This window comes from Symphodus melops (genome assembly GCF_947650265.1).
Source record: "Symphodus melops genome assembly, chromosome: 1".
Classification (NCBI taxonomy): domain Eukaryota; kingdom Metazoa; phylum Chordata; class Actinopteri; order Labriformes; family Labridae; genus Symphodus; species Symphodus melops.
Genome location: NC_136691.1, coordinates 47,616,870 through 47,641,249, shown reverse-complemented (window position 1 = coordinate 47,641,249; position 24,380 = coordinate 47,616,870). Strand labels below are relative to the sequence as shown.

At 38.8% G+C, this 24,380-nt stretch overlaps 1 protein-coding gene across 1 annotated transcript in view; it reads left to right on the top strand.

Annotated features, from left to right (window-relative positions):
- The first annotated feature begins 3,709 nt into the window (after positions 1-3,709).
- The window catches only part of tmem8b (transmembrane protein 8B), a 38,096-nt gene continuing 17,425 nt past the window's right edge, over positions 3,710-24,380 (top strand). The window contains exons 1-6 of the mRNA XM_079338765.1: positions 3,710-4,121; positions 9,082-9,271; positions 9,815-10,022; positions 13,843-13,976; positions 14,753-15,021; positions 18,292-18,674. Of these exons, the coding sequence (XP_079194891.1) occupies positions 4,037-4,121; positions 9,082-9,271; positions 9,815-10,022; positions 13,843-13,976; positions 14,753-15,021; positions 18,292-18,674 (1,269 nt within the window). The 5' untranslated portion in view covers positions 3,710-4,036. The remainder of the gene's footprint in view (positions 4,122-9,081; positions 9,272-9,814; positions 10,023-13,842; positions 13,977-14,752; positions 15,022-18,291; positions 18,675-24,380) is intronic.

The window sequence follows — 24,380 nt, the reverse complement described above, 5'->3', positions numbered from 1 at the left end:
GAGAAGGGGGGGGGCACTGTTGGGCTACAGTTATCCACTACAGTTATCCACTACAGTCCAAATGGGTGGTAGAGACACAGGTAATAGTGAAGCAGTTTGAGCAAAATCTTTAGAAAATAAGTTTTGTGAATGTGTGAAAGCTCACTGCGATCATTTCTCTGTGCACACTTTAAGTCCAATCTAGTGAAAATGGTAGGTTTCATTTTGTCCTTTGAGGCAGTCTGCTGTTTGCTTTAAATGTTTGAAGTATACATATTATATGCAGTGTATTTAGTTCAAGCAGGTGGGAATGGGATGTAGTCTAATTCATGGCATGCTGCAGACAGAGTGTGATGTGTACCGACGCTGAGCCAGAGAGGAAAAAGTGCTTAACTTCACCAGCTGGCCACTCTTCACTCCTTTCTCTGCATGTCTTCCTCTTCAAATTTTGGGCTTTTTCAGTTGAGCTCTTTAACAGAACATGTTGCACGTAGACAGTATGCTCACAGAGTATAGACCATCTGTGTTCACTCTGGTTACAAGTTACACTTCTTCCTCCGTAGGACTTAGGAGGGCCGAGGATTAAGAGCAGCAGTGGATTTGAATTTTTGAATGTCCTCATGAAGTTAAAATGCTTAACTGGAGCTCTTCATGCCGTTCTATGTATGACCGTGCAGCTGGTGGAGAGCCTCACCTTAGGGAGAGCAGAAATAACTCTGTCTGTGATGTGCATGTTTGTGTGCACCACCCACTCACTCACTCACACACGCACACACATCCTCCTAACACCCGTTTTTCAAACCGTTTGCTGGTTTTGCCTTCATCTTCTTCCTCCAAATGTCAACGTGGGAGGCATTACCAAAATTGCAGGAAGTCGTTTTAAAAGTTCACATTTCATTGAAGTGTGTGAAATCTCCCAGAGATTCTGAGATCTAATGATTTTGAAAAGTTTAGCATGGTGAGAAAAGGCGGAGATGGAAATGCAACATGTTGATCAATCAGCTCTCTGTGATGAGTTATGCTTCGGCTCGCTCTCGTAAAACCTGATCCAGACTTTCTCGCTGACAAAGATTGCTCTTAATTGCTGTAATGATCACACTCTGGGCTGCTTCCAGGTGTCCTTTTACAGAAGGGTGAGCTTGTCCTTTTGTCTGGATAGAATATCTGGCAACCTTTTCATTTGATGTCAAGTATTTTTGGCTCTGAAGCTCTGAACGCGTTGCGACCTGGAGGATGACGACCATCCCCTGCGTTCACTGGATTAAAAAGTATTTGGCAATTGTTGCCAGACACTCGCATTAACAGCTATGTGCAGCCAAACGGACTGTCTCTGACCCCTTAAGTGGAAGCAGAGGTCCAATTAAAAAAGAAATCAAATTAATTTAATTAATTCCACAATGAAATGTGTAAAACCTGACACAAAAAAGACTGTTCCTGTCAGAAATCCAGTTCTGTCCGTGTTGTTCCAGTGCTGTGCTTCTCATATGGAGACAGATTGTGTCTGCAGCTAAAAAGGACATAAGAGAAAGACACTGTGAAAGTGCATTCTAGCTTAGCTGACTATTGCTGCCAGCAGAACACCTTGGGTTGCGATGCGTGGGTCGTGGGATCAGGGGATTTGGCAATCTTTACAACTTTTAATAAAACTTCAACTGCTGCCAAGAGAATGTCTGTTATTCCCTTTGTTACAAAGACACAACAAAGGATGTTTTTCTGATCCACATCCACTTAGAAAATAACAGGAATGTAGCTGTTTAATTTTTTGTTGAATTGTTTTTATTATCATATGTACAGCACTTTGGAGACATTTTTGTTGTTTAAATGTGCTGTACAAATAAAGTGGATTTGATTGGATTGGATTAGTGCTCCTCATATTTTACCAGGTAGGATTTTTACTGCAGCTTAACTAAAATCAGTTTGTTTTTAGATTAAAATTGATCATTTTTATTTGAATAAACTTTTCTGACGTGCATGAATATCTTACAGAAATGGATCTAACTTATATGACGATTGGAAGAGGATTTTTTGTCTTCATTTTTTTCATTGTAGCTGAAAAACCCGTCTCATGCCTAACTCTCCGAAACCTCACATTGTCTTTTGTTAGAAGTCACTGAAAACACGGATCTTTACCCCCCCCCCCCCCCCTTTAAGACAATGTTTCAGTTTAATGATTCATTAATGTCTAATAAATAATAGCCAACCTGACTCAGAAGCTCATTCACTATCTGACAGATCTGCTTGGACAGTTATGACTCATGTTGAGCCTAAAAATAATCACCACTGAGAATTTGGGTCAGTCTTAATGTCCAGGACCTGGAGGGAAGTGGATTATTGGCTGATACAGAGCTTTGTGCAAAATTCACTTTTGCCTCCCAAATGAGATTTTTGTCACCAGCTGAACACGTTCAAAGTCCTGTAGATATCTGAAGTATTTTTGTTGAGCAAAAGATCTGATAAAGCCATGTGCTGAACATGTTTAGTAATTCAGCCCTCGTGTGTTAAGATAGAAGGACAGACGGTGCTGAGCACAAGGCACATTGTGAGTGATCCTGAAGATATCTGTTTGTGTTCATTAATTTCATCAAAAGGCTATTACTGTAGATGCTTTGTGTTTTTTAATTTTAATCATGCCGGAAAAGCAAAAAGCAGGGTTTTTGTGTAAATTGTTTTTACGATACTAATTATCAGTACATGGGGCAGTTAGCATTCATTTTTATTAGGTTCCACAGTTTCTGCTGTGGTTCAGAGGTAGCACACTTTGACCAGTGTGTGTGTGTGTGTGTGTGTGTGTGTGTGTGTGTGTGTGTGTGTGTGTGTGTGTGTGTGTGTGTGTGTGTGTGTGTGTGTGTGTGTGTGTGTGTGTGTGTGTGTGTGTGTGTGTGTGTGTGTGTGTGTGTGTGTGTGTGTGTGTGTGTGTAAATTTATAAATCAATGCAATTGAATTCATACAGTATGTGCAGTCCATAATCATTATGACTAATATGTAACCGATGATCCCCAGTAGATGTGAATATTTAATGTGGATGACAAAATACAAAAAAAAAGACCGTAAAGCATTGTTTGAACAACAGATATAGGGACACATTTTATCATTCATTTGTACAACTGGCTTCTTTAACAGAGGTTATAAAGCGGTGTGTCCCTTATTTGGAAGATTATCTGTTTAGTCCCCAGACCCTCAACTTTGCATGTCAAAGGGAGTGAGATGGTCAGCATTACTGAGCAAAAAGATTTCATTTCTTATTATCTACATTATAGATTGGCATACACTTTGAGTAAACCCCTTTGTAAACCTGCTGTCAATCAAACAAGAACAAAATATAACAAACGTAAATCAACTGCAGACTGAGAGTTCACACAGAGGTCATGAATCATTTTCTGTTGCAGGCTTGTCAAACATGCATGAATACAATATCATGTCTATTGTCATTTATCAGACATTTTTACAAGTATGGGAGTAACTGCTTTAAATGTGATGTTCAAACTGTTAAAAAAAAAGCAACTCGATGGTTATATAGCCTAGGTAGTGATAACACTGAGAAAACGCTTCATGATAGAAATCTTGGTGGGAACAAGTAGGTTATCAGTTTTGGAGCACATGAATCACACTGCAATGCAGATAAGCAGTCCTATCTCTCTGTGCGCACTTGTGTATCAGAGATCAGAGCAGATCATGTCAGATGCTCTCATTTCCCCTGCATCTCATCTGTCCCGGGTCCTGGTTGTGGACCCTGAGGGGGGGTGCAGCTGCAGCCTCTGTACGCGTGTCGTTTGGTGGCTCGGACCTCAAAGTGACGGAGCCTTGTGGTGCAATCTACGTGTGCAGCGTCCGCGGACTGACGGGGCCGGAGGTCCAATGAAACCAGCCGACATATTGAGGTTGTCAAATCAAAGCCAAAGGGGAGGAGCTGCGTGGTCGTCGTCTAAATTACGTCATGCACAAACAGCTGGTTGTTGGCAAAAAAAAAAAAAAACCCTGAAAAAATGTAGACCAGCACAACGACGGAGAACTACACCCGGGCTGGAGCCCCTTCACTGAGGATTTTGGCTTTTAACGATGTGGCAGCTGGAGCGCCGACTCTCAGGATGTAGCCCTCCGAGGCTCCTCTTGCTTGTTTACACCTCTGTGTGCGCGCTCGGAGGTGAGTTTTTCCCCCCATTCAGTGGGATTCACGGGGAGCTGTTCCTTTTGTCGAGGTGCTGAAATCCTCCACTAGCAAGAAGCAGCATCGAGTCCCGCAAACATCCACAGCTGCCTCTGTCTCAAAAAGACACGTCTATAGCTTCAGTTACGTGACGCGTAGGGAAGGTTTGCTGCTGATAATGGCAGGCGAGCACTCTGTCAGATGCACCTTGTAGTGATGCTGAGGGGCTGATTGTGCCAACAAGGAAACCCATGAGGCTGGCTGATCTCGATGCTGATGCCTTTGGTTGTTTGTGGATTTGTTTTGTCGTTGTTTTACTTTGTTTAAGAATGCAAAGGCAAGTTGCTGTGACTCGAAATAGCACCAAATTAATGGGAAGAATACGACAATGTTTGAGTTAACCTTTGTTGTTTGCTGTGTTTTGTGTAGCTTAATTCAATACGTTCTTTAAAAATGATCATGTCTTTCAAATGTTGCAACACAGAAGTAAAACCATAGAGACCCCTTTGATGTCTGCACCTTTTGTTCTAAAAATACAACAAAAAGTAGGACATCTCTTTCTTTACTTTACAGTTATTCAAGAAATCCCAATGTAGATTTGAGGAGTATTTTTCTTGTTTGCCATCCTCTGAGATGCCTCTGCTGCTTCAACACAGAGGCGTGAAACATAAACCTCAGCCCTCTATTGTGGGACAACAATGAATCCATACCTATTGCACACGCTGTACTGGCTGTGGTCACAAAAGAGCTTTAAGGTTTGCCTGAGGATGTTGCAGCCATGTCTCCTGACAGACTTGTTGCTGTCTCGCTCCATCAGTTGTGGCAAATCTCTTCGATTTAGACGAAGTCAGTAAGATCAGTTTCTCCCTCTGAGCTCTTGTCTCTCATTTACTGGGGATGTTTTTTGTTGTAAACATTACAGTGAGGAGGAACAAAGTTATATTGTTGAGAGGGAAATGCTGGTTTGAATGAATTTTTTTTTTTTTCAAACAAAGAATTGTGTATTTGATTGTCTATTTTCTCATTGATCAGCTGGAAGTCAGTTTCTCCACTTAAGAGAGGAATGGTGCTCAATTTTGTTTTGATTTGTTGGTATTTAACATGACAGCTCTGTTGTTGACCTCTTTGTGTTTCGATGAAGAAGGTCTATAATTATCATGGCTGTGTGTTGGAGGTTTTTTCGTCCAGTTTGTGGCTGTGAACAGCGCGAAGCGGATCATTCACAAGGAGTGGATTTTACGCCAGTTTACGCCAAAAGCTGCCTTTTCATCATTTTTTGTTAAACAGCTTTATCTTCTCTTACGTTTACATTATCTTAATAGACAGGGATTTCAAAAAGCATTGTTTAGCTACGATGTACCCCTAAAAAAAAATAAAGACGATCCAGTTAAGCATTCAAGGCTGAATCTGTACTTGAGACGACAAAAAGCAGGATTATGTCTGTATTAAGCCTCTCACAGAGTAAAACAGGGGTTGGGAGGTGCTCATTGAAGAGATTACTGAATTTAGAGACATGCTGTAAGAGCCTGTTGGCATTCTGCATTATTTATCTATAAGTGAACATGTTTTTATTCAGATGGCAGACAAACAAACGAGCATATTTCGATCATTAGGCAGACTTATACCTTCACAGTAAGTGTAGTTAGGGTGTGAAAGCTGGCTTCTCATTGTGCTGTTTTTCTAGGTGCATTTTCTTTGCTGAATCTTTCTTCTTCTTCTTCTCCTCACAGATAGAGGGTTTGAAAATAGATGTGCATGTTTATTATTCCAACTAATTACATCACCTGTGTGTTTCAGGTCTTGTTTTGAGGTTGACAGCAACCTAAGACGCCAATATGTTTGAAATTGAGTCTGTCAGTTGATTCTTACTGTATCGATGTATACATCAATCAAACAACAAAACCTCAATTATCTGTATTCATAAATCAGAGTTATTATCCAAGAATGTTGACCATTGACATTTTCTGAATTTCTGCATGCATGATCACAGACACAGAGGGTAGATGATGCTGAAATAATACTTAAGATAGTCTTAGTTTGACCAAAATGCCATTTCGAACATTTATGTAAATATTTGTATGCAGCACTTTCATGTAAAACAGTTTCTACTTGTAAACGTTATAACAGGTTTTCTGCCTTCAACCTATGAGCAGGGGGGGATTTTCCCTATTTCTCTATTCTCCCTAAATATTTAAAGAATATCTGGTTCCAAAAGAGGTAAAACTATAAACTAAATGATCAAATATTTGGAGAACAAATCATTTTGAAGCAAGGATTTAGATTTTCTTACGGTTTTTACGGTTTAAGTTATCGAATCATTGTCACTTTGGGGTCCTGGTGAACTCATTTTAGAAACCAGTGTTAGATGCTTCGATGGTATTAATAGTGAGTTTCTTTTTAGTAAGTTTACACTGCCTCAGGAATATATCAGAGGCTGGGTTTGAATTGTCTTGTCAATATCTAATACCAACCCGTTATCCAGATCGTAAATTTGATCTGCCCCTTCTTTGTTTCTTTATAATCATATTTACGGAACAAAAGTTTAAGCTCACTGCAGAAATCAGCCGTGTTAGTGCCACCTCCATCTATTGAGTTATACCATTTCCGTCTATGGCATGTGAGCAGTTTCTCTTCAGTTGATCTATGCATGTAATACAAAGGCAAAGATAACCCTAAATGTAAGGAAAGGCACTTTGTGCTGGATCAGGCTTTAGCTCTTGACAGCAAGATTGCTTCATTCTTCGGATTTTCTGCCTCCTTATTCTGCGCCTTTAGTATTCAAGGTTGCTTCCATAGGTGAGAGGCAGCGCGAGCTTTGAGGTGCTGGTAATAGCGTGGGGGGAGAAGAGCAGAACAGAGCCATTTTTCTCTTTTTCCTGACACATACTGGAACACATTGCACATTCAAGAAAACCTTTTGGCTCTACGCATCCATGCCTCAGCACCCTTGTCACTGTAAAGGGTCACTTGTTTTTTTTTGTTTTTGATTTTTTTTTTGACATCATTGAAGTGAAAAGCAGAAGCAATAGCAATAAAGAAGGTGTAAACAACAGCATTGGCGCAGTGAGTCCGCTTACTGTCTGGCTGTAACTCTTAGTTGAATTGGGTTCATGCTGTTTTAGCAGCACAGGCTGTTCATTGCATCCTAAAATCTGTTTGGGAAATTTGACTATTTATGCACCATTTGTAGGCGAGATTAATGATCCCCTGAAAGACAACAGTGAAAGACATAGCCACAGGTTTTCCAAGTACAGATGTTAGAAATGGTTTACAAGGAAAAAGGAGAGTTGAAAACATTCTCTGTGAGTGAAACAAATCAAAGTGCTTCATTATATTGCACCCATGAAATACTGCGACTGTCTTACTTATCAACTTGTTCGCAGTTGTGATAATACTTGTCTCAAAGATTCAATATGTTCCCGTGTAGAAATGATGTGACTCACGCAATTTCCCCCAGATTTTGCCCACCCGCTGGCTGCGCTTGAAGCCAGCCAGGCTCATGTAGGTAATATGGGAGATTACACCTGTCAAATGTTCTGCAGCTTTTATATGCAGAGCCTTTGGTGGATGTAATCCAAGGATTTGACATTATGCAGTGTGAGAGTGAATCTACATACATACATGCATCTCCCACAGCTGCTTTAGAAGGAGTTTAAGTCTGTGATCACATATTTAGATGATCTAGCTCTACAAACAGTTGGCCGGGTTCAAGGAGAAGCATGTCTTTATGGGTTTAAGATGGAGAGTCTGATTGCATCTGTTCTGTTCAGAAGAACGAAAGCACTCAGAAATAGGAAAATGTTTGTACCCTGAATTAATTCTACAAAAAGTCTACCTGTCATTTCTTTCAAGATCTTGACTTTTTTTTTTTCTTGTCATCTTAAGATATCAAAACTCGAGATAACAAAGCTCCTATTTCTCATGATAATAACAAACATTTGAAGGTGACTGTGAAAACAAAACAATAGGCTGGTCACTGTGATAGGGCAGATCACAACATGCATGGACATTGCTCGCACTTATGTTTGTAAGTTAAGCTTATTTGTGTTTTTGCAGTTCTTGTGACACAAGAAAAAAAAAGTCTAGATTTTGAGGATGAAAAAACTTAAACTCCTTGTTATCACTGGAAACAGACTAAATAAAACGGGTGCATGTCTGTTTATAGGGCATCTATAGGTTTATGTACAAATATGATCAAAACTCCTATCAATCACAGCTGATTATCTGTCGAGTGCACAGCTTGACAAACAACGCCATGTTAGGATGGTCATTCATAAAATGATAACATGCTTACATTATTAACTTGCATGGCACACACAGTGAGAACTACACTTCACGTGTTACGTTAGATAAACATATAAGCCTTGTCATTAAAATGCAAATGAGCATGCTGACAGACTTCATTGAAATAGTGAACATGGTAAACAACCTGTTTATCCATGATAGGAGCGACACTCTGAAGATGTTAGCAAGCTGCAACATGACTCAAGAAGATGGTTCAAATAGTAAACATAATAATGTATCTTAATGCTTAGCAGTGTCATGTTAGCAATTTACCAGTTAAACTAACTGGCAATCTCTATATCTATATTTCCATGCATATTTTTTGTATATTTTTTCCAACGGAAGAGTGTTCTATTATTTATGCTATATTATTCTTTATATTGTTACCTGCTACATTTTTATTTTTATTGTATATGCTACTGGAACCTAAATTTCCTTGAGGGAGTCATCCCAAAAGGATCAATAAAGTTCAGTCTAAGTCTAAGTCTAAGTCTAAGTCTAAAGAAGATGCTTTAGATGAAAACACGATTCTTCAACTAACATAAAATAGAGCTTGTACAATATGTAGATGCCTCTTCAATTTCCCAAATGGCAATTTATCATATGATCCTTATACAGTATATCAACACAAAAAAATAATGAAGAACACTGCCTGCTTTTCTGTTCCCTATAGATTGCCTTTTTGTGACTGAATACTTCACCCGCACGCCTCGTAAGCTGAATGCTTTCAACTCCTTTGCGAGTGTGGAACTGTTCCACTTCAATGTGCCTGACGACACCATGATGGCCGTATGGAACCTCATCACCTTCAAGGAGCAAGGCGGCACGTTTGGAGACAGCTGTCCGAACCGCAATGTGACTGTGTAAGAAATTCATCTGTCTTTTCCTGACAGTTTCGTTAAGATTCTTTTATTGTTTCCTCCTTTGTCGAAGTTACACACAGAGCTGAAATCTGGTCCTTTTGTCTGGTAAAAATAGATGAATAAATATCATATTCAGTTTACCTTTTGCATAAGGTTTTGGCAGCTGGTTAACAGTGAACACTGTCAGCTTTTGCTTGCGTCCTTGACATATGGAGAAACGGCTGTTTTCAAAAATCTTAGCATCCATCATTTAGCTTTGAATTTATCCCATCTATTTTTGTCATATACAGCAGGTGAGCAGAGAGCTGGTTTCTCAGGTGACACTTCTGTGTCCCTGTGATGTTATGGTTAACGCTGACACGGTTATCACACTCAAATATGCCGGGCTGGATATGATTATTAATGTTTCAAATTTTCCATATATGAATTAGAACAAGCCATCTGTGCTGGGGGGGGGGGGTGTTCATAATTTAGCAGATGCCACTGTTGTTGATGGAAATATTAAATCTTACAGGGATTGTATTTGTAATCTGTGATGAACAGGTACTTCAGGTCCGGGGCTCCTCCTGTAATAAATCCTCTTTACACCCGCTTCCCTCGGGATACGGTTGTTCCAGGATCCTTTGCAGTGACTCTCACTTGGACTCTGCCAAACCGTACAACAGGAGCATTCAATGTGACCAGTCCGCTCCCTGGAGACTGGTTCCTAGCCGCCCATTTACCCAAGGACGAAGGCAAGATCTCAGTCAAGGTAAACCTAAACAGTTACAATCGTAATCGTAATCTGAAAGTTTGTACTTGATTCAAACATCAGTTGTTCAGTGTTTTTTTACTCTGTGCTCACAGAGGTCAGCTTTTATACAAACAATGTTGACAGTGTGGTCTTTTGTGCTAAAGTCGCCTCCGTGCTCAAATAGTGGAATGTGGGATACAGCAGAAAGGTTGTGTATGTTGATGAGGAGATTTTGTTGTAAAACCAATGCAAACTTTGTACAAACAAATACACTGGTATAATCCTAGAGCAGACAAGGACACAATAAGGACGGTAATAAGAGAGCTGCCTGTAACTTGGATTGTGGTTAGGAAACTTTAGCAGCATATTCTGCTGCAGAGCTAACATGCAGAGATGTAGAAAAGTGCCCCAAAGACAGACAACAAGGCATGGTCAAAACTCTCCCTGTACTACTGCTCAAATGACAATATTTAAGCAAACTAGGGATTATAGCTTCTTGGTCACTTTTTTGTTGAATCATTAAAAACATTTAGTTTTTTTCACTTCTTCTATAAAAGGTGTCTACAACTATGCTCCCAGCTCTTGGATGTACTAAACAATGCATCTGTAAAACAATGATGTGAAAAGCTTTATAGTCACAGTTCAATGGCTATCCATTCAATACTGATCATATCATCACACAAATGTTAACATGGCTCTGGTGCCTGATATACAGTCAGTGGATCAACACTATTTTGTCGGGAAAGACTGTAGGAGCTATGTTTGCAAAATGACATGCAATGAACATATGACTTATATATCAGATTATTGTAAAATGTATTACCCGATAAATTGAGACCATTGTAACATTTTGGTTGAACAAGATGAAAAATGAGATGTAAAAAAAAAAAAAGTAAGTCATTTTTTTGTTCTTCACAATCCATCCAGTAGAGCTGTGGAAATGTGTAGGCTTGGGCACAAAGTGATGAACTGACATCACTGTAGACCTGCTTTTTCTTGGCTCGAGCATGAGCTACTTGCAGGATGAACATCTCACCCAGTCTGAGCTGTTTAAAGCAGCAAATGAAAAGCTTTGATCTCAGCTTTGTTATACATCATTCTATAAAAGAGGCTGTTTAAACAGAATCTTATTCGTGGGAACGTGTTATGTAATGTATCTTAAATGAGATCTACATCCAGCACATTTTCTTCATGGTTACTTAACTGAAAAATGATGTAAGTATCTGCTGGGATTAGTATTCCACTTTGTGCTTCAGAGCTCAAAGAGGCAGAACAGAGTCACAGAGTTTTTCTTCATCTCATCACGTTTTCCTGTTTGGCCACATAAACACCTGCTGATTTCCATTTCAGGCAATTTGTATGTCTCTGGTCTTCAGTTGTGCTTCCTTTGTGATTTCCTCTGGCTGGCAAAGGTGCAGCTGGAATTCACAACAATCAAAAACATCATCAAAAGTTGTTTTCAAAATTGCATGCACAAAAAGAAAAAGGGTTTGTGATGGCAGCACTGGGCATTAAAGCTGCCTTTGCTCAACTGTGACCTACCACAGATGACACACTGTAAAGATGGAAATAACATGCCTATTCCAAATTATTCCTGAATTCCTTCCTGAAGCAATTCTCCAGCAGCCAAGGTGGGATGTTTTCATTTTCAGAGAGGAAATACGGGAAGGAAGGAATGCAAGCAAAACAGGGAGAATGCACACAGCATATATAAATACCTCAAGTCAAATGTTGATCTAAACACACAGGATTTGGAAGAAGCTTTGTGCCTCATATTTCTCATTGCAATCAAGAAACACTACACGGTTTGACTTCACAAAAAAGTATTTATTTAAAGGACTCCTTCTGTCTAAACACATTTCTTCAACACAACCAGTCTAGATTCTTTGACATGTATACCTCTTTGTGATTACACTATGTTTGACATATCATTTTGTTTGCATTATTAACTAATTACATTTTTGGAAGACAAAAAGCAACAATTGACATACAAATCATGCTCAATCACTTGCTTGTAATAACTAGATGCATCCTAAATTTAAATTCAATACATATTCATAAAGAGCTTAGATGAAGTGAGGAGATTGAGGGGACATAACGCGATTAACAATCAAAGTGAACATCTTTGTGCTTCTGGACTATGATGTTACTTCTTCACTGTTCAAGTCATTTTTCTTATGAGTAATCATATATCCAATTTAAGAGACTGTCAATTGCTCTACATCTGTGGTAGCATATTCATAAAGCAAGGCTTGTGGGAATGTAATGAATGTAGGGCTTTTTGCTTTATGTCTATTTTGGCGCCCCCTCTGGACAAACTGATAGTCTTTATTTCGTAGCTCATCTTGTCTCGTTCATGCTTGATCGTGTTTTTTGAGTGGAAAGTCTCACCCTGCTACCTTTTGATAGGCAAACATCGCTCAACATGGATCTTTGGTGTGGAAAATGTAAAAAATGAAATCTTTTTTGAATAGAGGCTGTTTTGTAAACAGTGTCTTTTGACAACTACCCAGCTGCAGAGCTTAAAAGCCTTAAAATTATCGACATAGAAACAATTATTTTTGTCACGGAGGGTATCTTTTGCATTTAAAGGTCAACTAAAGACAGTAATAATTTCAATCTTTTTCGTAACTAAAATAACTATCTAAAATAAAATGACAATAAGTGAGTTCAATAAATACATGCTACATAACAATTGTAAACAATCTTTTATAATATTAGCAAAAACAATAATTTGAGCCTTAAAATAAATGTGTAGTCCCTGAAACTTCATAAGTGTGTGTGGATGTGGATCACTTCTCCCATATGCTCTTTATTCCATATGCTCTTTTGTAAAGTGTGTGGAGATGACACTTAGTGATTGATTGACTAAACATAGCACAATCTAGTACTTCTAATTACAGACTCAAATATCAGTTTATCAAGGTTGAGTATAAGCTGTCAGTGGTTGTGCATATTGCAGTGGACTGTTCAGGTGTAACTAATAAAGGAGAAACTTAATGTAAACTCCAGAGTTTTCCTTAAAAGTAAAATTTCTCAGGTCGTCATTGTGTCTGAAGGAGCTTAAATAAAGCAATTAGTCAGGGTTTCTATTGGGGAGGTGAAGTGCTCTACAGTATAAATAGATTTTTTGAGGCTTCAACATCCTGCCAAGACTAAAAATGTAAGGGAAGTATATTTATTCCTATATTTAAAGCATTTGAACGTCATCACAATCTGTCTGCAGTTATTATTTAAAAACATTGGCCTTCAAAATCCCATATTGGCTGCACCTTAATTAAAACACATTTTGCTCTACATGATACATGTGCAGGTCAGACTGACAGGCTGTAATAAATCAAAGGGTCACCTCGGCGGCTCCCAGACTAATGCCACATGTCACAGTAATTGTGACTCGAGCAGGGTGGGTTGGAGACTGCTTGACAGAAATGAAGGACCTCATTTGGCATTCACACCTGTCCTTTTGAATCTAGTGCAAAAAGGGCCCGATTTCTATCTAAAACAAATCTTACAGCAGATCATGCACATCAACAATTCACGGCTCGTGCCTCCCAGTCATTCCGCCTGCTCGGCTCATCTCACAGAGTAATGCACATCAAGCATTAATGGTTCAGAACAACACGAGTGAAATAGTGGTTGCATGTTACGCTGTGTGGCAGTCAAAGTGAGGACAGAGTGATATTAATCCAGCAGGGCGACAGGCTTTATGCACACAGGCCATTAGGGATTTTTTAGGCAGTCTGCATGATATCTAATGTCTCCCTTACTGGCTTTTAAGAAATATTGCTGAGTTAACCACTAAAACACCATCTGAACCCCTGCTGTGTTACTTGTGCAGGGTCTGTCTGAAGAATGCCAGTATCTGTTCCAGCCTCAGCTCATCGTCCAAAAGCTGATCGGGATTTCGGTGCTTTATCCAGGATACTTCATCGACCAGATGATCCCTGCCCATAACAGATCTGCACTTTACAAGTAAATCTTTCAAATGAGTTTCCAAATCCACAAGTGAGGGTGGGGTAGGCTTTGAGCACTTTTTGAAAGAGAAATACACTTTAATTTTTGCATAATCCACATGCAGCCCACCCACTCATCTACCTCTCAGGTTATGACTTTCACTCAGTCTTCTCTATGAGCTTACCTTACATTTTCACTTTAAAAAAGATGTTTGCTTCTAGTCTGATCTCCTTTATTAACTTCCTCTTCTCTAAAAGTCACTTCGGTATTGTAAACAAGAGCGATATGAAATGTTGAAGGTTTCCATATATTTTTCTCCTGATCTTTTGAAAGTGTCTGCATAAGAAACTATGTGAAGGGCCTTAAAATGTTAGATTAGAATTTAGATATTAGTACATTTACATATTTTGTGTACGTATATCAATAGAAAAACTTTTCACTGGTTTTTGCATCATGTCAAAAGTTTTTGTAAGCACAGTGTTTTAGAAGTTTATTAGACTTTTAACTTTAGTTAAACCCTTACAATTAATTATGAGGTTATGAAGAACGTACATATTTAAAGATACACTTGGTAAATGACGTGTTTTTTTTTTACCATCTAGATTTAAATAGCAATGGGGGACTTTTCTTATTTCTGATGTTCTTACTGTTCCAATCTAAAAATCATTTATCAAACTAGACTTTATTAACAAATTCATTTTAAAAATGTTGCTTTTATTTATATTATGCTGGAATAATAACTGTGCTTAAACATGCTTCTCTGTGTTTTTATTTGTTTGTGCGTGCTGGTGCAGAGTGTTCATCCCCAATTATATATCCAAGGTGAAGGTTCAGCTGGTAAACTGCAGCACCAGGAACAAGAGTAGTGAGAGTTGTCCCGTGGTGCTGAAGATAAGAGCGCGGGCGCCTCCTGTGCATAACTCAAGTGCCCTTGACTGCAGGGAGTGGAACCCTTGTGAATTAGACACCCTTGTTCCTGCATGGGAGCAATGGTACTACATCTTGGTGGAGCGATATCTCAGTAACTCCAATGTCTACTTCCGCATCGGGGTGCAGATCACAGGTGAGTTTGTTTTACAGGCAGAGTGTGATGTATGCTTACTCTAACTGGTAGAGCAGGCCTACCTAAACTAAAGCAGCAAATGGCTTCATCCTGTATCAGTAATATGAACAAAAACATAATCTACAAATCCACAATCTTTTAATATGACATTATCAGTCTGGCCAGGCAGCTCGTGGCCTTTTATCATGTGTTGTTCATGTTAGTTGTTTTGTGGAAGTACATTTAATGAATTTTTTAATGGATGGATGGATGGATGGATGGATAAGCTTTATTGTCCCCTGAGGGAAATTTGTCTTGGACAACAGTGCAACACAAGACTGCAACCATAGACACAGAGTAAAACGATCAAAACATCATCGACAACTAAAGAGCAATTGCAGCAATTGAGTTCACAAAATTATTGAAAGTTTTCAAAATGACTGAAGAATGACATATAGTTAAATGTTGCAAGAAAGTGTCATAAAAGAATAATCATTTAAGGATGAAATATTTCATTGAAGTTTGATAACATAAGCTAACCACCAATGGCACATGGTCATCAAACAAGTCTATTAGTTTCAAGCCAAAAAAGGAGAAATTCACAAAAAGTGGCCTCTGACAGCACCACGATAAGAATCAATGAATCAACTAAAACGCCTGTCTGTCCCACATCTGGGTCCAAATTAAAAAAGGTACGATGCTTTAGACATCACAGCGTCAAGATGGTAAGAAAAAGTGTCTTTGTGCAATTTTCCCCTGTCAGGCTTTAGATGGCACGGATCTATCTGACAAAGGCTAAATCACTTATTTGTGGCAAATATAATTAAATACTCTGGATTGCTGTTTGAATATATGCACAGTGTATTTGAACCTGTGTAAGTTATTGCCTTGTTGCATTGTCTCATTCAGGCATGTTTAGGGTGTAGTCACGCTTAGAAAACCTCCCAAAGTCCAGTTAATTGACTCGTGTGAGTATATTTGGCATGGGTGGAAGAGGTGGGCTCTGGCACCGTATAGTCGGTGTCTTCTTAACTGCCCGAGGGGTGAGGGTGACAGATTAGACAATTTTAGGATTTTTTCATGAGATGCAATAACCCTAACTAGTCATTTTTAAACAAAATGATATAGCTTTTAAATCAGAAGAACCCTGTTTTAAGTGATTTACACTTCTTATGAGGTAAACATGGCAGATCATTAAAACACAAAGCTTATTGTGGTGCTCTTTATTGCAAAAAGGGAAGGGTAGGCTAAACATGTTAATTGTTAACAAACAAGTTGCAAGTTGTCGATTGAAAAGTTATTTTGAGATATCTAAATCAAAACAGAGATGCTGGGAGGAAGATAGTACCACTCCATCTATTTACCTTACATCTGCAAGTCTCTGAAAATGTAAAGATTATATCATTGAAGTGCACTACATCTCCACCCTTTTACTGTGTGCTAATGGTTACCAATGCTGTTTTATTTAATAGCATAATCAAACAATTTACACATTATTTGAATATAACAGCAGGGTCACAGGGCTTAGTTCTATATTTGTCGTCCTATTTCAGTTTTTCATACTGTGATGTGCAGCTGTTTTCTTAGACGTCATTATTTGACCAAATTAAAAAAATTAAGTAGAACCATTTAATGATTTAATTATAGGTAATGGGTTCATTTTCCTCTTTCTTGGTGATATTCAAGGAAATCGTAATAATACTTTTCGCTACAGGGTTTTAGTTTCCAGCGTTGTTCATAATTTTTCCTCTTGCTGCTTTTGATGTGTAATTTTAGATGATACAAGGGTGGCTTTCATAAACCCAAGGACTCAAACATTAGGCCAGAGAAAAGCGCAGAGTAAATCTCTGCAGCATTTCACATCCAATATTTAAAAATCAATCACTATGGAAAAGTAGAAAGGATTTTGGTTTTCAAATTGCACAGTTGCTTGCAAAAAATCAGTAATTTTTGGTTGTTATGATTTTGTCCGCATATCAAAGCAAAAATCTTCAATTGTCTTTTTATCATTTATCTTTTTTCTTGTGCTTCTTGCAGATACAGTATGTGGGGCAGAAATTATGTTTTGGACGTGTTGCGATAGCCAGCCAGACGCTCGCTGGTCGTCCATTTAGACGCTTGTACATAAAAAGCAGAGCCCAAATCGAGGCGATGTGTTCAGGGAGCTGGTGATGCCACGCTTAAGTGCTGCATGCTGCTTGGAGGGCTGAGATATTCTTTATGCCCACTCCACAGGGAGGGTTCACAAATCAGCGGGAAGTCTACTCCCATGTAGCGATCCCCCTTCCGCTGTCGGACACTATACAGTGCACTTTGTCACCATGGCAACACAGACTAATTATTCACACTATATCCTTCCCTGCCTGCCAGGCAGATCTTGCTTGACCTTTTGTGGATTTAAATTGAAGAAAACCTCAGGTTCAGGGACCATCTGGTGTCCTAACCTTCTCAAGCTTTCTTTCTCATATTGGCTATTGTTATTATGAGCTGTCTCAGTAAAGGTTTCCTCATTTGAATTTGGTCTAATTTACAGGTATCAGTGTAGCAGGCGAGACAGTAAGTGGGGAAACTAGGTTGCACTTTATTATTTATCATTGTTGTTTATACAGTATTTTCACAGCAGGTGTCTTGCCCTAAATAGATCAGTGGCCATCAAAGAGACTGTATGTGCCATGCTGTATATAAAGACAAAATGAGGCGAACTCTTTGGAGTATGTATGTTGTGAAACGTAGTCTGTGCTTTAGCCTTTCTGTTATTACACAGTTTTTTTGGCTCTACCAAAGTTATGTCTGCTACGAGCCTGCAGTATGTGATGTTTCAGTATTTTGAGGAGTGCTTCAGCTGCCTGAACGGACATCAACACACTTCAAACCTTTTCTGAGACAACTCTATGTAACCAGGCTGAGCAAGAGAAGCATTTGAAATCCTTTACCCTTGGGGATTGAGAGTATTTGATGATACTCTGCCAGTTGCTATCAATGACCATTTTGCAGTGAGTTGCTTTGTGTTGAGTGAAAGCATAGTGTTTGCAATTACTGTGGATCCTGTCTCATTAAAAAGCGGTATACAGAGCTGAAATGTTACGAATGTTTACAGCACAGCAGCGCGCCAAGGGGGATCATTCAAAACATTTGCAAAAGACTTTCTTATAAAACAGTTGAAATAAGTGCATTTATATTTGCCAGTTCACTTTGTTTGACAGAGATTATTAAAACAAAAGATTCAAGGCACTGTTCAGCTCATGTAGGAATCCATTTGATTTATTTTTGTTTGTTTCCTCCTCTGACAAGATTGCTCCAAGTCCAACCTGTCAAAGGATCAATCGCAGCCCGGCTCCTCCATGAACATGCCTCAGTCTTTTGGAACAGCGATGGGTTTCTCCCTCTCTGACGCGATGTCTATGGCCGCCCTGTCCGGCCTGTCCCAGAATGCCAGTCACCTGCACACCTCAGAGGACAGCGTCATTTACCTCGCTCCCACCGCCGACACCAGCAAGTGCTGGCCAATCCGCCCGACTCTGCGCAATGAGCTGGACACCTTCTCTGTGCACTTCTACGTCTTCTTTGGTCCGAATATATCGATTCCACCAGACAGAGCGGCCGTCTTTGCAATTAACCTGATGCCTGTTTTAGACAGCGGAGGAGTCCTCAACATGGAGCTCAAACTCAACATGGTGAGACCCTCTAACTACATCCCTCCTGCTTGTTTCAAAAGAGTGTCCATGTTCCAATTGTCCAAACATTATTTTAAGGACAGTTTGTATCACTCAATTGTGTACTTCCATAAAAGCATTAACCCAAAACTATTCTGATTCTAAAAAAAAACATTGTTTCTTCAAATTATTGTTGTTTCACTTCAAAAAAGACAATTTCAATTATACAATTATTTTACAATTATATTATATAATGATTACAATTTCAAGAGTAAAACATTTATACACAATCTTAATAATGCTTCAGAGTTTTAGCATTTTCTATAAACACTGCATGAATCTAAGTAAAAAAAAGTCCACAGCGGATACTAAATGGATAGATTTTTTTTAATGATGATGGGCCTCTAGCTTTGAAAAATCTTTTGAAAAGGAGATAAATGTAATCTGTAAAGTAAATATCAAATCGTGATTGCAGGATAAACCCCCTGCCACAAAGGGGGAATTATTGGGCTCACAAAGCGTCTGGCTGTGCAGGCCTGCTTAATATGGATGTTCTGATGGTCAGAGGCTTTGGTGTAGGAGCAGAAAATGTTCACAATGAAAGAGGCACCAGTGTTTGGGCTTGTGACACATGTCTGTAATTGAGAGGGGACAAAATGCAAAAAATCATCCAGGCAGGATTGGAAATGTCTTTGTTAAGCTGTCCTTCAGAAATTGATGGCATTAGGATGCACCTGCAGCCGCTCGGCAGGTCTACTGGGAGCCGGAGACTGAAGAGCTAAAAGCTGACAGATGGACTTTTAAATGCTTCACCCGTAATTGAAAGTGAGCCAGCTAATGTTGAAACTTCTTCAGTATGAAATCTAAAACTCTAACACGTTTCTTTGATTGTTCAGTTCAAAGGAAGATCCTGACATTTTTGGGAAATATGCTTTCTTCACTCTCTCTCTGGGAGTTGGATAGAGATCTGTTTCATCTCTCTGCATTCACAAAACATATTGGTCAGGGATATTTTTAGCCTCCAAAAAAGGAGGAAAATACTCACCACAAACAAGCTTCAGAACAACCACTGAACCGTCTTTGTCAGGGGACTGTTTTGTTGACTGCCTCTCACTTTTTAAAATGACCCATTTATTTATTATCCTGAATTGTATTTATATTTAGATAAATGTCAAAAGATGATTGATAAAGGATTTTATACTTTAGTTGAAACTAAACCATATGACTCTCAACTGATTTCATTATGCAGCAAGTGTATAGCACTGAAAGATTATTTATTGTTTGTAAAAATCTAAAGATATTCCACTTCCATAAGAAAAAAAACTCAGGAGGTGAAACAGGAGGAGGATACAGCTCCCAAGACTAAAATACATGCAATAGGTAGCATGTGTACAGAAAAAGGCAAACCGGGTCAAACAAGTTTGTGAAACTTAGAAATTACAGATAGATGTAGATTTTGAGGGGGACGTGTATTTAGAAAGAGGACATTCCAGAGAGAGAGAGAGAGAGAGAGAGAGAGAGAGAGAGAGAGAGTATAACATGTAAACTAGGGAGAGATAGTGGAGGTTGCACCCCCGGGGGGAAGATGATCCAGATCAACATCAGGATAAGACTCTGACATCCAGTAGGGAGAGAAAGGTTACTGCTTCCAGACTTTTTGATAAGCCGGGATAAACACTTCTTTCATCTCCACTGAAGACGCACACTGATGTAAATGATAATCAATCCGCTCATCTAACCGCAGGTGAGACAGCAAACAGCCTTATTTCCCAAAATGTCAGAAAGGAGAAAAAGTATTTGACTTTTAAGGAAATGAAAATAATTGACTGCAGCTAATTTAACTGTTTTTTCTTCTTTTTTTTGAGTGATTGCTTGGTGGCTGTGGCAATTTTAAATAGAGGCAACTCTCACCTTAAGGAAAGGTCGTCTTTCAAACCTTACTCTGTTGAGTTTTCATTTTTTCTTACAGGTGTGCAGCCCAATCGGTGTGTATAGTTGGTAGAGTTTGCTTGGTGGATCCTGTAAGATGTTACAGAGACAGTCTGCTGTAATGCACCCTGGTCTCTGTGGCTTTTCATATGAGCAGCTAGATGTATTCTACAGAGATTCTGTCATCCTACATTATTCTATGAACAGGTCCCCCCCCCCCCCCCCCCCCGTGGTGATCTGTCTCTTGCTTGTCACAGGAGCAGAATCCAGTCAGCCGCTGTGGCAGATTTGCAGGGCTTTAAGAGACAATAGCTGGAGCTGCTTGTCTGCCTTGCATCACTCTGTGTGAAGGACGGAGAAAGGAAGGCAAATGGCTTTTTCTCACACTGATACCTCAGCTGGCAGTGGATCACTTTAATCGGTCTAGATCTGTTTTACACATTTCTTTAGGTCAGGCTCATGCAGAGAGAGAAAATGTGAGCACTTTGATGAATGTAAGTCTTAGACAATATAAGTGTTTGCCTTGTTAGCTTTCTTGTTGACAGTTTGTTGTTTTGCTCATGGTGATTCCTGACTGATCTGGTCAAATTACATATAAATAATATACCGAATGCATCGAGACATTTAGTGCATTTAGTGTGTGGTCAAAAAAAAAAAAAGAAAGATTTTTCCCAATATCACTTTTTAAACTGACAAGACACTGAGAGAAGCTTTATTTGGTTGATCTATCTCTACTCTCTAAGGCAAAGCTCAAGCACCTTGCAGAGAAAAATCATTTGGCTGCTTGTATCTGCATTCACAGTCTTTGGGTCCCTCACATATATGACAGCTATGACAGAATTGTAATTTTAGCTTTAAGATAAAAAGGTCATTTTTATCAAACGTGTACATTTTTTTTTACAGTTTTGAACCCTGTAGTTTTAAGACACAGCTACATCCTGTTTGAAGACGATTAATTCAATTTGGCCAGCTGTCATGGCCATGCCCTTTAAGATATGGACTTGTCTTTAATATCTTTTCATCATTAAGGTTTCCTCTGTAAATGTAAATGAAAGGTTGACCTGCTTGGTTGGGTGGCTGGTTGGTTCCTAGAAGCATGCATACCAAATGGACAGGGAATTTATGAAGGTTTATAGGAGACACTCCACTTTTCACTCAATTTGAGCTTGATCAGATTTATACACTAGACCTGAGGACTTAACCTATGTGAACCCTGGAAATGTACGGAATACAATAGAGGCATTTGACAACACCCATTTGTATGATGTGTGATTCGTATAGAATGTTCTCCACTTTCGTTGTGTGTTGAGAGTGAACTTGTTTAGCACATTTATATCATCAAAAATGTGATGCATTTGGTCAAACTCTTTTCCAAAAGAAAATCTAAAGCACCTTTAGCCTTAATGCTTGTATTGTCAAACAATGAAAAGAAAAACGTAAGTTAGGCTTCTTAAGAAATGTTTTTCTAGATATTTTTATACAGTTCCTTGTTTCAGTTGATAACCTTGAGCAACACATTTCTGGAAGATAGCACTCCTGATTGATTAACGCCTTTGCCACTCACGTTCCACAATCAGGACTAACAGCTGCATAATGGATCAGGCTTATAAATCACAAAATTAAATGTGATTGATGCAGCAGTAGTCACAACATTGTTACAAAGTGCTCGCAAGTAAAAGCAATAAATAAAGCCCCAAACAAGATTTAAATTAAAGTAGCAGACATTAATTTAAAATGGGGCCACAATAGGACATGAAAGTACCATAAGAATAAATTTAACAACAATGCCCTGACAACGGAGAGGTACTAATAGCAGGTTAATGGATGGCCAAGATGCAGAGTGCAGAGGAATGATCAGAGGAAATTACATGAGGCCTGGAAGACAGATAGAAACTGAAAAATTATCATTAAAATCTTAATTTCAGCTCTACCATACAGGGATGCTCTGTGGTCTCCAGCACATAAACGGTTTAATGTTACATTTGGGGCAAATTAGACAAATCAAACAATAATCATCTTTATCCTGAGAGCTTCTTTATTTCTCAATTTGATGCTTTCCACGAAAGCAAGGTGGTGGTGAACATGTGACACAGAGACATGATTAAATAGAGACAGATACTTTAATTGTGCAGGCACAGGATAATAGTCAATACAATTCTATTGTTAGGTTATTGTTAACTATAAATTGTCTGTAAGTGTATATGTGAGTGTGGCTGGTTGTCTGTCTCTATAGTATGTATATCCTGTGATTGACTGCTGTTTAGCCCAGAGTGCATCTCGCCTCTTGCCAGCAATGACAGCTGAGAATGGCTCCACCAACCTATGACCCCACACAGGAGAAGCCGTATAGATAATGGATGGAAGCATATTAATAATGTGAACAATAATGGAGCCAAAGTATTGAGAGAAAAAAAACTCTTGAGAATGCTTTGGCTGTAGAGCTTTCCCATAGTCATTTATTCTTTCAGCCCTTAGCAAATAAGACATTTCCTGACTTTATCCAAGCCAGGAAATTTCATCATTTTGTGTTAATCTATTTATACAAAGACATAGGGTTTAATATTTTCTATAGCATCCTATTAAATCCTTATTTATAAGCTGTGCATAGTTTAAACAAACAAAGCCTCAAGTCGTGATCTGTGTAAAGCATTACAGGACCCTGATGTCCCTGTGGCACTTAATCTCATCTTGGGGGAGTTTTCTTGGGTGGGTTAAAGTAAAAATGTTCCCAGGCTGTGTTGATTTCATGAGATAAATAATATAACATTATATTTGTTTCACCTTTATTTATACCCCCAGCATATCAGTTAAGGAAAGCTGCTGTTATATTTATTCTTTTTGGTATATTGATATTTTTGGCTGGATTTCTTCCTCTGTTCCCAACTCTTGCATAGTGATCTTATCACACAAGATCTTCTGTGTGCGAGGAGGAAAAAGTAATGAGTTTTTGCAGAACGGCAAAAGAAAAATCTATTTCCATTTTATTTTTAGTTCAGTTCTCAAATAAGTGGACTGAAAGCAAAATACAAGTAAGGAAAAACAGAATTAAGTCCTTAAAGATGTCTTGAGCCTCTATAGAGTTCTGTCTGGGAGGAGGGACAGTTCGTCGAGGGAGCTTATTTCCTCCTGTCTTATCACACCTCCATCGAATAGGTTTGAGAGGCAAGTCTTTGAAAATGTCAGCAAAAATTAGGTCATTTTGGGGGCGCTCTTTGCTCACATATAGAAAATAAAAACCAACTGCTAGAAAATTAAAGAAAACAAAAATTGAACATGATTGGACAAAGGGGTGAACACCAAACAGGTCGAGTTTTATGATTGGAATAAGTGGAGGTGTTGGCAGACCCGCCTGTCTCTGAAAACAGCCAAAAAAACAATGTACTGTTAATTTAAAGCTTAAATGGATTAAGACATTTAAGACGTATGAAAATGAAAAGCCCTGTAGACTTGTTATGAAAGGGGAAGTTAGCAGTAAAGACCTAATCCAGTTTTTATCAGGCTGTAAACATGTTTTCATTCTATTAGACCTGTTTGTTCACTTGCTTTTGTAGCCAGCCTCAAGTGGCCATTTGAAGAATATTGAGGAGCATTTTTTACTTCCACTTTGGCATTGTTTCTCTACTAGAGGCAAAGGCTATACTTATTTTTTCTAAAAAAAAAACCCAAAAAAACCTGATTGTGGTCCTCTAGTAAATTGCCAGAACCTCAGCCAGGACATCAGAGGTGATACATCACACACTCTCAGGGCCATAAATGTGTGTGCCCTATTTTAATTATATGTCAACAGAAAATTACAAA